This window comes from Xyrauchen texanus, chromosome 40, assembly GCF_025860055.1.
Source record: "Xyrauchen texanus isolate HMW12.3.18 chromosome 40, RBS_HiC_50CHRs, whole genome shotgun sequence".
Taxonomy (NCBI): Eukaryota; Metazoa; Chordata; class Actinopteri; order Cypriniformes; family Catostomidae; genus Xyrauchen; species Xyrauchen texanus.
In genome coordinates, this window is record NC_068315.1 from 29,210,274 (window position 1) to 29,223,717 (window position 13,444).

The 13,444-nt window shown below is 38.5% G+C and overlaps 1 protein-coding gene across 1 annotated transcript in view; it reads right to left on the reverse strand.

Annotated features, from left to right (window-relative positions):
* Window positions 1-13,444, reverse strand: part of pcdh15b (protocadherin-related 15b) — a 314,409-nt gene that overhangs the window by 48,490 nt on the left and 252,475 nt on the right. The window contains exons 26-27 of the mRNA XM_052112379.1: window positions 5,609-5,824; window positions 4,293-4,381 (exon numbers count right to left, since the gene is read on the reverse strand). Of these exons, the coding sequence (XP_051968339.1) occupies window positions 4,293-4,381; window positions 5,609-5,824 (305 nt within the window). The remainder of the gene's footprint in view (window positions 1-4,292; window positions 4,382-5,608; window positions 5,825-13,444) is intronic.

The following is a 13,444-nucleotide window of genomic DNA, read 5'->3' on the forward strand; positions in this document are numbered from 1 at the left end:
GCCATTCTCTGTTGACCTCTCTCATCAACAAGACATTTCCATCCACAGAAATGCTGCTCACTGGATGTTTTTTGTTTTTGGCACCATTTGGATTAAATTCTAGATACTGTTGTGTGTGTGAAAATCTAAGGAGATCAACAGTTACAGAAATATTCAAACCAGCCTATCTGGGACCAACAATCATCCATGTGATTATCTAATCAGCCAATCGTGTGCTTCAGTTAATGTTCACGTCAACCATCAGAATGGGGAAAAACATGATTTCAGTGATTTGGAGCATAGCATGATTGTAGGTGCTAGATGGGCTGGTTTGATTATTTCTGTAACTGCTGATCTCCTGTAACTGCTGACGTTTTTTTAAACGTGTTACACAAATCAATGGATTAAATTTCACAGCCCTAATCACAATCAATTGCACCCATCAATACTGGCCACGAAAGGCCCACAAATAAAAAGTAATCAAATATAATGGTTAAATAATTATATTTAAATAAATATAAATGTCATATAATGAATATTTTATTATTATATTAAATAAATATAATAATTCAGATAATTAACATGCATTACATTATTGTGGCAGATGAGTAAAGTGTTGATTAGACAATAATAAAAAATGTGTCTTTAGCTTTAGCAATATATTGTTTATTTCTATATTACTGAACACAACAATACATTTTGCAATTTAATTTGTCAATCTGTCTGAGGTCAACTTAATATAAGGGCTTTTCTAAGGATGCTTCTATGTACACTGGCATGGATGTTTTGGAGCATCTCACTTTGGTTGTGTTGCATCATATACAGCATGAAGGTGGTAATTCATGCCAAGATTGCCCAGATGGTAGGGATTGCTCCTTATTAATGTTCAGGGGCTTGATTAATTGCATTATTTTTTACGTGTTATTTTTACATAACTAATTGCACAGAATTAACATGTTTAATCAACAGCCTAACACCCTGTCTACACTAGGTGCATCCGTTGACGTGGCACGACCTAACTGCTTGAGGCTGACTACACTTGATGCATCGACACGAATGTTCTAAACCATTTAATTTGTGTAGTAGCGTGTGCAGTGCAAAATGGAATGCAACACCCGTTTATTGTAGACAACATCATTGATTATAATAGGGTTCTATTGCTTTTGATGCCCACAATGTGCCAATGCAAATATCTTATTGTATTGAACTTAAACAATAAAAAAAGCTTCATTTTTGAATTCCATGCCATTACTACAATGCAACCCACAAAAATACATGTTGTTGTCATATATCGCCCTCCAGGTCAGCTGACAAGCTTTATTGAGGAGTTGGATGTCCTGCTGTCCTCCTTGCCAGAGGATGGCAGGCCACTTGTGGTCTTTGGCGATTTCAACATACACCAAGACAAGCCCCAGGCCATTGATCTGAATACTCTTCTGGCCTCATTTGACTTGGAAAGACTACACACCACAGCAACTCACAGATCGGGCAACCAGCTGGACCTCATTTTTACACGTAACTGTACCACCTAAAATATTCTTGTTACACCTTTACATGTCTCTGATCACTACTTTGTTCAATTCAACATGATTCTCCCATCCATAGAAAAAACCGACTCCACCTTTGGTTTCCTTTAGCCATAACCTCCGTTCCCTCTCACCTTTCCATTGATGTCTCTGCCTCTCTTCCCACAATAAATGTATTTTCCATGCTTGATGTAAACACTGCCACAGACACACTTAGCTCTACTTTAACAACCTGTCTAGACAACATCTATCCTCTCTCCTCTGGACAATCACCTACTACACCACCCAGCCCCTGGCTGTCTGACGTCCTTTGTGAACATCGGACTGATATCAGGGTGGCTGACAGATGGCGGAAATCTAAAGATCCAACCAATCTAGGTAAATATCAGCTTCTGCTTGCAACTTTTTCATATAACGTTAAAGCAGCAAAAACATCATATTACCAGACCAAGATCAACAGCACCACAGACACTTGTAGCTTGTTTAGAACATTCAACACACTTCTCTGCCCTCCCCCTCCACCACCTGACACATCACTGACAGCAGATATCTTCGCCACATTTTAAACTAATAAGGTTACAGCCATCAGCAATACATTCACAGCACCACACCCTGTCAAACACCCACCTCCTGTATGCAACTCTTCTTTCTCTATGTTCTCTCCTTTAACTGACACTGAGGTCTCTAAACTCCTCCTCTCCAGCCACCCCACCACCTGATCCCTTGACCCCATTCCATCACACGTTCTCCAGGCCATCTCTCCGTCAATCCTACCTGCACTTACACACATAATTAACACATCTCTTCTTGCAGGCACTTTTCCCACTACATTTAAGCAGGCTCGAGTAACCCCACTGCTGAAAAAACCTGCACTTAACCACACACAGATAGAACACTACAGACCAGTCTCTCTCATCCCATTCATGGCAAAAACACTTGAAAGGGCAGTTTTCAATCAGATCTCTGCTTATCTCTCACAGAACAAGCTGCTGGATGACAATCAGTCAGGCTTCAAAAGTGGACACTCAACTGAGACTGCCCTGCTGTCTGTCAAGGAGTCGCTGAGACAGGCGAAAGCTGAATCCAGATCATCCGTTCTGATTCTGCTGGACCTTTCTGCTGCCTTTGACACAGTCAACCATCAAATCCTACTCTCCACCCTCTCTAAACTGGGCATCACCGGAACTGTGCTTGGCTGGTTCAACTCCTATCTCTCAGAAAGGTCCTTTGAGGTAGCCTGGAGAGGGGAGGTATCCAAGCCACATCAGTTACTTACTGTGGTACCTCAGGGATCGGTGCTTGGGCTACTTCTCTTCTCCATATACACAATGTCATTAGGACCCATCATCCAGTCACATGGTTTATCTTACCACTGCTACGCTGATGACACGCAACTCATCACTTGTCTTTCCAGCCCAACAACACCACAGTGACCGCTCAAATCGCTGCCTGTCTGGCAGACATCTCAGCCTGGATGAAGGAACACCACCTGCAACTCAACCCAGCCAAGAACGAACTCCTTGTCTTTCCAGCCAACCCTGCTGTTGATCACAACATCACTGTGCAGCTGGGTCCAACTACAGTGTCGCCTTCCAAAACGGTCAGAAATCTAGGGGTAACCATTGATGATGAGCTAAATTTCACAGACCACATTTCAAAGACTACAAGATCATGTAGATTTACACTCTACAATATCAGGAAGATAAGACCTTTCCTCTCTGTACATGCCACACAACTGCTTGTTCAGTCACTTGTCATAACTAGACTGGACTACTGTAACGCTCTCATTGCAGGCCTCCCTGCATGTGCTATTAGACCTCTACAAATGATCCAGAATGCAGCAGTGCGTCTGGTCTTTAATGAACCTAAGAGAGCACGTTACACCACTCTTTGTCTCTCTCCACTGGCTGCCGTTCATGCACGTACTAAATTCAAGGCCCTGATGCTGGCATACAAAACAGTCACTGGGTCTGCTCCAGCATACCTAAAAACATTTATGCAGAGCTACATTCCCACCAGAAGCTTGCGGTCGGCTAAGGAATGTCACCTTGTCATACCAAAACAAAGAGGCACCAAAACACTTTCCCGGACTTTCAGTTTCATCATACCACGTTGGTAGAATGACCTTCCCCACAAAAATCTGTGAAGATGACTCACTCTCTATCTTCAAAAAATGGCTAAAAACACATATTTTCCCAAATATTTTTTTCATATTTTCCATTTGCATTTCTTGTTGCACTTAAATCTGTTTTGTATACTATTCTGATGATAGTGAAACTTTGTAGTATGGCACTTTTTGTACCACTGATGGTTCGCTTATGTTTTCCTCTTTTGTAAGTCACTTTGTATAAAAGCATCTGCCAAATGAATAAATGCAAATGTAAATGTAAATTTTATTTATGCAAATTATACTGTATATTTTTTTTGTTTTATATATTTACATTTTGGGGTGAAATGTGACCTGGACATATTTTCACGAGATCCACTCTTACAATATGGCATATTAATAGAGAGGAAGGTGATGATAAGTTCTGGCTTGTGGCCCCCAGAGGAACGGGGCTATCTGCATATCCTGCTCCGGAGGCAGATACTACACAGTCAGGATCCTGATTCTGAGTATGAGAGGCTGACAGAGTCAAGCTGCCCCCTGATTTATCCCCAACATAAACATCTGTGTCTGCAGGAGTGAAGTGCTCATGCATACATTACAATATAAAGCACCCTCTGGCTGCCTATGTAGGGAAATTCTGTCTTATTTTTGAAGAAGTGTGTGTGTTCATATTTGACCTAATCAGCTGATCCTTGTTCTGGTCAACTACGGTGGGCGGCACGTTGGACACAACCACTTGCATGTCCAGCTGGTTCACCACAGACACCTGGGAAACAGGACATAAATAATCTTTAGTCGTACAAGTGAGACAGATGGTGTAGTATGAAAGGTCTATTTAAAAAATAAATAAATAACATTTAAATACAGTATATGTTGTTTCTATGGTAGGTGAAAATGGGAGACAGAAATCATTCAAATGAATCTTTCATGGAATTATTTGCCTGTCTGTGGGGCAGGGGACTCTTAGTTGCCCTCCCAAATCTAAATTTGGAGTGGTCCAACTGGCATCAACTTGACACCCCCACTGGTAAGTTAGAAAAAGCACATTTATTTGACTCACAAGTGCAGGTTCAGGATATTGAGTTCTATTGTGAGATTGATTTATGGGTTTGAATACCGCTCGAGCCCCGGAGCCCACAACAAAATCGATGCTTCTATGCATCAGCTTTGGACGGTCTTCAAGAGAGCTTAGAGGGACTGTATTTTTCTAATCAAAATCAGCTAACGGAGGTTACGGGCAAAGCTGTTTCTCTCTGCTGTAAATTCATATGATGGATTGCATTTCTAGACAGATTACTGCTTTAAACTTTAATCAATCTGTTTAAAAGTAGCTTGATATTGTTCTAGTGTATTTAACAGTGGGAGAGTGGATGACACAGACACGAGGGATGTGCACCATTCAGAAGTATATTGAGAATGGCTTTGAAATTCCAATTCAATTCCTATATTTGAACTGAATTTCAGGAAATGTAGCAAACAGGATGCAGAATTAGATTTGAAAAAAGTAAAATTATTAAATAATTGAAAGTGTTATATTTATTATATAGTGTTATATGATTTTTACAGTATTATATTGATTATATAAGGTACATTATATCTCCTCTCTACATAATATTTTATAAAGTAACTTTTATTTTATGGGCCATTCATTTATATATTTGATATAACACATAGATTACAATTTTGATGTAATTTAGATTTTATTATTATTATTATTATTATCTAAAAACAAAACAGTGGACATGTATGATTCTATATGGCAAAATTAAAATTAGTTTTGATGGCTGAATTTATAGTTGTAACAGTAGTGAACTTAGTTTAAAGAAATATACCTTAGAAATATCCTCTGTAGTGTGACTGTGTAAAATGTCTTTGAATTAAATTCATTTAATTCAAATTCAACATGCTGTGTAATTTCCAACTCGTGATTCAAAAGAGAGACAATTCTTGAAGTCTGCTTGACAAGTATACTTTCAGCTTTTCATATACGTACCACAACTTGGGCGCTGCTACTGAGTCCCTCACCGTAGTTGTCCGTGGCAACCACGTCAAATTTGAAGTATGAGCGGCGCATGTTCCTGTACATGATGGCTGTCTTGATTACGCCTGTGAATGGCTCAATAACAAACCCGTCTTTGCCGTCAGTTGTTGGGGGAATAATCAGCCTGTACAGCATGGCGCTGTAATTCCCTGTGTCCTTATCCGCAGCCTGTCACAAACAATAGAGCACAGATATGTCAAAGAAACTCTGAGAACAGAGGAATAGCCACAAGCTACTTATCACCTAAAACACAGAGCTGCTTAACCTCTGCCTTCACCCGCTGTTCTCCCTTCAGCCCTTCGGGGGAGCTCCCACCTATGATTTCACGCCATCTACAATCACTTTTTCTCCAGCTCAGCTGAATGGTAAAGTGCTCCACTGCAGTGGGAATGATTTATACTAGCTTTTTACAAGCGAATGCGACACGCAGCTCCAAAGATAGCAGGGCGCCTCTGCCCTGGAGGAGTCATTAACACAAATTAGACTTTTTCCAATATGCCTGGAAGACCCATTTCACTACATACAGCCGCAATAACTGTGTATTAAAGGTCCTGCAAACAAAGGACCTTTTATTTGCCCATTTCGTGTGGCTGAGAATGGACCAGGAAGTGTGACTAACCCCATGTCCAAATATGCATACTTCCCAAATATTCAGGGTCCATAAAGCAGTATGCCAAATGAGTAAGATGTCTAAATATGCCAAGAAAGTAGTTCCTAGTGGTAAACTGCTTGTTTAACTAAATCTGTGTCAATTAATTTCACAGTTGTTAGTATATCATAGGTCCTGAACAGATGGGTCACAAGAAAATGCCCATGTTCCCAGACGTAGTATGTCAGGGAATTTATTTACTACAAACCTACATACCAAAAGAAAATACTTGAGTAACAATCAAGAAGTACGTTCTTCATCAATTTCAGTACATAATCTGAAAGTAAAGGAATTCAGCAGTTTTTGCGTTTCTCAAAAAGGGGTCGGTCTCAAATAGCCAGGGGCTCCACAGAATATATCACTGCAAAACCTTGGCACACAATACAACTCTTTTATTTTTTTTCTTAATTGAAAGGTTTCAAAGGTGCTGGAAACTTGCATGCAGCAAAGCATTTGTCAGTTTGTCATTTGAGAATGTAGTTTCTCCATCGTTTAGGCCCTTTCACACTGGAAGCGATTCGAAAAAGCAAGACAAATTGCAGAAAAATGGCCCATTCACGTCAAATGCGATGTGAATACTTGCAATACTTGTTTTGCACATTCACACAGCTGATCGACAATAAATTATACCCCTGTACAGTAAGTGGTGCAACACACCTTTCAGCTGGTCCCCCACGGATGAGAAGAACTACCTAAATGTTTGCAAAACAACAATGGAATCACAGAACAGAAGCTAGCAATTTTTCTAGTGAGCTGATCAATAAAAGGAATTCAAAGAAAATGGATTTGTTTACAATCTGCAGCAGTGATGACGAGAAAGAAAAAAAAACATTGTAAGCGCATGAATGTGAAAGACTCCATAGGAAAACATTGTTTCAAATTCGTCATTTCAGGAAAAAAACGTGTTTGGTGTGAAAGGACCTTTACTTTTGACAGCACAGACACATTAGATGAAGCACTGCTGCTCTGTTACTCCATCTCTCATTACAATGGTCTTAACCGAACAATGGTTAATTTGTAAGGCCGGGTTTTGGAAAGAGGAGCCATGTCTAATTCAGTGACTAGTCTCGCAGAACTTCCAGAATGGGTAAAATCACATAAAGCACCCCTAAGCCTTGAAACTATGAATCGAAATATTAAAACATTTTATGTGCAAAAAATTACTTTTGAAACTCTGAACACATCTTTTCTTAAACGCACATAAACTAAACCCCACATGTTTCTCTCTTGCAATGAGTAACTCATTTGGGTATGCATGCCCTTCAGCAGTCACAGAAACAAAAACAGAGATACATATTACCATAATTTATTTTCAAAATGTCTTTTTATTGTCATTTAATGTCTTAAACATTATATTTGTTGAGAAAATATTAATGTATTTACAAGATAGCAAAGCGACACTATGTAACTTTTGGCCCTCTAGCGGTTCAAGCATATAACTGCAAGTTACTTGCGGAGGCACACTTTTTTGGTAATTACGTCGGTAAGGCTTTGGCTCTGCCCTTCTGTGCGGAAGATTCTGATGGTTTGAATACCACCGGTGAAACCATGGTTACAGGTGATCAAATTATCAGAGTGAATGTCACTAACAACAACAAAACTCACCCCTAACATAAAAAAAATAAAATAACGAAAGGAAGAAAAACAGATTTCCGATATTTTTTTCTTAATAACAGGTAAGTAGCATATCTTCCACTGTTGTTTTGACTTAATAAATAATGCTAAAAAGACATCAGGATTGCTAGTCATATCAGATGAAGTCAAACAGTGGAAATGGAAATTATAACTTAGCTACTGTAGCAGTCAAATAGACCAAGGTAGTAACTGGTTTCAAAATTGGCGTTGTTACCAGCATAAAGCATTTTTTCCCCATTGTCCTTCCTCGAAAATGAAATTGAAAGCACAGCAGTACAATAAATAAAATTCCCCATTCAAGTGGCTAGCGTTATATAATGAACTACCACGCAAAGAGATGGTCCAATAAAACGGTCCAGACCTCTCAATTTTAACGGTCCAACAAAATATCTTACCTGTTGAGCGAGAAAAACTCCATATCTGGGTCAGTTTTAAATCATTTCTCAGAAAGCTGAGTTTTATTACGGGCTCTGTCGCTATCCCCTTTTTACTTGCAGACTCTTCTTGGTTTCGAGGTTTTTTATTTTAAAAATGGATGATTCCCCAGAGGGTTGTCTTTTTGAATGATCCATGGTCAGTATTGCTCATTTGTTTTGGCCACAAGCTGTCAGCTTCAAACTACCACTGCGCCTATCACCGCACATATACACTTGCTCATTAATGAAATTTGGTTAATTTCTAACAAAAAATAAATATTACATAGTGTCGCTTTAACGAAATAGGAAGTCAGCAAATGTAATCTGATTACAATAATGTAAAACGTAACGTGTTACACTGCTTTTTGTCCTAAAAAGTCATTAAGATAACAGCAAATAATTACTTAGTCGTCAGCATACACCCAACACTGATTACAAAATACTCAAATCAAAAGCTCTTGTTGAGAACACAAGCTTGCAAAGCTGATTGGAAGTGTGGGGAAGCAGATTTGATTACTTCATTAGCAATGTGTTATATGAGTGAGGGTCAGCAAACAGTTTGGGGTATGAAAGAGGTTGTTGGTTCAAAAAAGGTTCAGCTTAAGGGTGGATTCAATCCTGGACAGACTGATTCTACTCACAGCTTGACTGTAGAAACCTTTGATTGCAGATTTGAGCCACAAATCCTGTGAAATTCAATTTGATCTACGACAAAACAAAGCCTTTGTTATTTCTTTTTTTGTCCTTCTCTACCTAAGATTTAACATGAGGAACATCAGAAAAGCAATGTTTTCTCAGAAGGGCGATAGATCACATAAACTAATTATCAGATCAGGGAGGAACAATGGATACATGACTGATCAGGGACAGCACAATGACTTTTGCTCAGTAAAAGCATTCCTTTTACAGACATTCCTGTCCTTAGGGTTGACCGAGCAAGGCACGGTTTAAATTTTCTCACCTTTTTCGCCTCAAAACTATTTAAAGAGGGATTTCAAAGCAGATTTGTCTAATCTATGAGCCGCTGAGCTGCTTCAACAAAAATCCATAGCAAATCCGTGACCACGACGACTGTGAAACAACTGAGAAATGGACAAAATGTATGACTTTGTCTGAGTCGAGGCAGCATGTATGGCTTTTTAATGCTGCTCGCTAAAGTTCGCGGCTCAAACATTTTCTACAGGTAAACAGAAGATGGTAATCTGTATTACTAATGAACATGACCCTGTAATACCCTTGGCTTCTGCAGCGTGGCTTAACTCAGTCTGGGTTCTTGGCTGATAAGGTCTCCTTGAACAAATACAGGACGCTGGCCACTGGATAGCATCACTGCCACTGTTCTTCTAGACTGCACATGAACTGAAGGTGGGGTGAAGCCATATGAGGTGAACTCCAGTGTGAGCAACAGCTTGTGGCCTCACCTACAGGTGATTGGAGCATGTCAGATTAGTGTAACAGTGAGATAATTAAATGGGATGACTTTGAGAGGTAGTAGATTTAAAGCCAGAAATGTACTTATTGCAAGTACACAAATACATGTGAATGTGTGGCACTATATACATACATACGTTACATACTAATGGACATTCTTGCTAGGGTTATCATGATACCAAAATGTTTGTATTCGATACCAATACCAGTGAAAGTCTCGATATTAATTTTGATACCACAGCAAAAAACACAATTAATGAGCAATAGAACATACTTATTCAATTATTAAGTGAATGGTTTTCCTTGTGTTCTTGTCGGTATTGCTGTTTTATGAATGTTAAGGCAAGGCTTAATGGAGAGATTCAACATTTCGACACATCCATTTTTTTGTCCTGCATGTCAAGACATGAATACATCTGTTTACATTAATATATTGCCAGTATGGACATTTTGACCAAGTCCATGTTTTTTGTTTTTTTTTCACTTGAACAAAAGACAAACACACACATATGATGGACATGTCCGTAAACGATCTCTCTCTCCCGCACGATCCTCTGCAGTCGATCTTTATCCCTCTCAAAGGCTTGATTAGCCTAATACGGGACCGGGTTTGTAGAATCACGACCCGGCCCTGCCCTCCGCCCTGCCACACATTTATACTGTAAATGCAGCCGCATCACTTTGAGCGCTCTCACGGCACTTTCTATGCATGTGCGTTTAAAAGGAGCCGCCTTGCGGTCATTGTCTATTGACTTGACATGTTATGGTCGATACTTGGTACACCTATTTTGGACACTGTAGAAAGGGTTTACGTCTGTGCTTTTTGGAGCTTTTAAGTGCTGATTGCCATCCACTTGCATTGTATGGATGTGCAGAGCTGAGAAATTCTTTTGAAAATCTTTGTTTGTGTTCTGCTGAGGAAAGAATGTCATACATTTTAATGTGTTGTATATTCATCTGTACAGCACTTCGGTCAGCTTTGCTGTGTTTGAGTGTGCTTTAGAAATACATTTTACTTACTTTACTTACATGCACATCTAGGATGGCATGAGGGTAAGTGTCACGATCCCGTTGTCTGCCTCATGTTTCACTTGTCAACTGTCATAAACTACACTTCCCATAATTCCCTGCCCTCATCACTGCCCATGCACTTCATTGTTCTCACCTGCATGTAATTTAGTCATCATTGTGCTTGTGTATTTAAACCCTGTTTGTTCCCCAGTCATTGTCGGTCGTTGAAAGTAGATGTTTGGATGTGTTTTTTCATGTTACCTTGTACTCCTTGGATGTCTTTCGTGTTATTGTTTTATTTTCCCATTGTGGACGTTTTATTTGTTCCATTGCTGTTTGTCTAGTTATTTTGCCAATAAACTGCATTTAGATCCTCACCCCTCGTCTGCCTTCACCTGCCTTCATAACAGAACGACCGACCAATAATGGATCTAGCGGTGCAACAGGCAAATTATAAACTGCTCTGCCTCATACAAAAGGACCACCCAGTTGAGGATCACATTCACGACTTCCTGGAGCTAGCGAAGGTAGCGGACTTCCCGGAATACTCCCTGGTGGTATTCTGCAGGGCAAATCTTTTATTTCAAAACGAAACAAAATCTGACGGCACTGCTCGGCCATTATGAATAAAAATACGCTGCATTTTTGAAAATAGACTTTGGAGACAGGCTCCTTTTGTTTATGAGACTCTAATATATAAGATCATAACAGTTTTACAACATGAATGCTGCTCAGATCGCATAGTTTGTTGAAGAACGAATTCAAAAGGGTAATTCTTTCCGGGGAGATCGCATGTAAACAATGGAGAATATATTAATATTTCTCAGATTTATCACTTTTATGGACAAAAAGTGCTGTAGGACGTTTTTCAATGAACGCTTGTCATGGACAATTGACCCAAGTGTGGCAAACTGGATTCATCTGGCGATCGTGTTTTCATAACAATGATGAAGTCCCGTTTTGATATTGCAGGGGGATTGCGTATCAACATCAGACATTCATTTTCTAAAATAATATTTATAACCTTACAGAAATCTACTTTAAAAATGACCTTTTTTTTAAATGAGAAAAGGCACTGATTTCATAGAATAATCCACAATGAAAAGACGAAGTTGCAGTATTAACCCTCCTATTGTGTTCGGGTCATTTTTGACCCGGTAGAGGTAAATCATAATTTTTATATGCCACATACTTTTTCGTATGGGAACCAAATTATGTAACTTTGTCAAGACCACCAAAATGAACATCAAGAAAAAAAATGTACCCGGGGACACAAAATATTTATTTTATTTTGTGTCCCCGAGTACATTTTTTCCCAAACATAAATTGTGGCTTTACACATGATATTATAAATACTTTACATACATTTAGCCTCTTGTTTAGAAACATGCGCACACACACACACACACACACACACACACACACACACACACACACACACACACACACACACACACACACACACAAAGAGAGAGAGAGAACTGACAAAAAAAGATGTAACAAACATATCAAATGAACTATATCAAAGGAAAAACTGCCTTAAGGGAGGTGTGGCAAGAGAAAAAGTTCAAGCATACATAGCCTGAATAAGGGTTGAAGGAAGAAAAGTCCACACTTCCGCCCACTACAGACTGATCTGATAATGAACCAGCTTGAACTACACATTAACATTCAGAAGTTCATGCAATAAACAGAATGCATTATGTACACTGTACATAAGTACAGATGTTATGTTGTTGTGTGGTTTTGATGTTGTTTGGTTGGGATAAAATTGATATATACTGCATATAATTTGACTGCTGAGTTGTTTTTCCAGCAGTAATTAGTAATTAAATAATATGGATGTTAATAGGAGAATTACTAGAAATTCTCAATTTAAATATTTATATAAATTGAATGCAAAGTTATATTCAAATGAAATTTAATATAAACCTTGACAAAAATATATATCTTCTCATCTATCTCACTGGTTTAGCTGTAGTTAATGTATATTTTGAAATGTTAAAGAATTTTAATTTTTTTTATAAAAAAAAAACTGACATCATACAATATAACATTTAGATTTTTCAGTTAACATGCCAAAAATATAGATATTTTTAAATGTGTGAACTGCTAAGAAATTAACAATGAGCTAAAACATGGTCTTTGATGAAAACAACTGGATTATGAATGTTTTACAAGCTTAAAACTCCACCAGATCAAAACTCAACCGCAAATGCAAAAGGTGTATGAAGATTTTGAATGAAATCGGAGGGTATAAATAAAATCAAAATAACCAGTCCAGCCCCGAGACAATAATCTGCAGTTCTTCACATTTGTCTTTCTCAGTTGAAATCAACCATTTATTAGGCTATCACATGCAAGGTACAGTATTTCTCACGCAAAGTGGCCAATGTGATAAATGATCAATTTATCACAGGCATTGTGTTAAATATGCTGAATAAGCATATTCATTCTTTTCATTTAACTTCAAATCATTATTGTGAAGAGTATATATAAAAAATAACCAGTTAATGATTGACATTTAAAGCGTTAATGGTTTTGCAAGAGACATATGATGTCTATGTTCTTTATTATTATTTATAAATGAAATCCAGAAGGACATTTTACAAAACTAAAGTCTTATATGTCCTTTGCAGTCTTTAT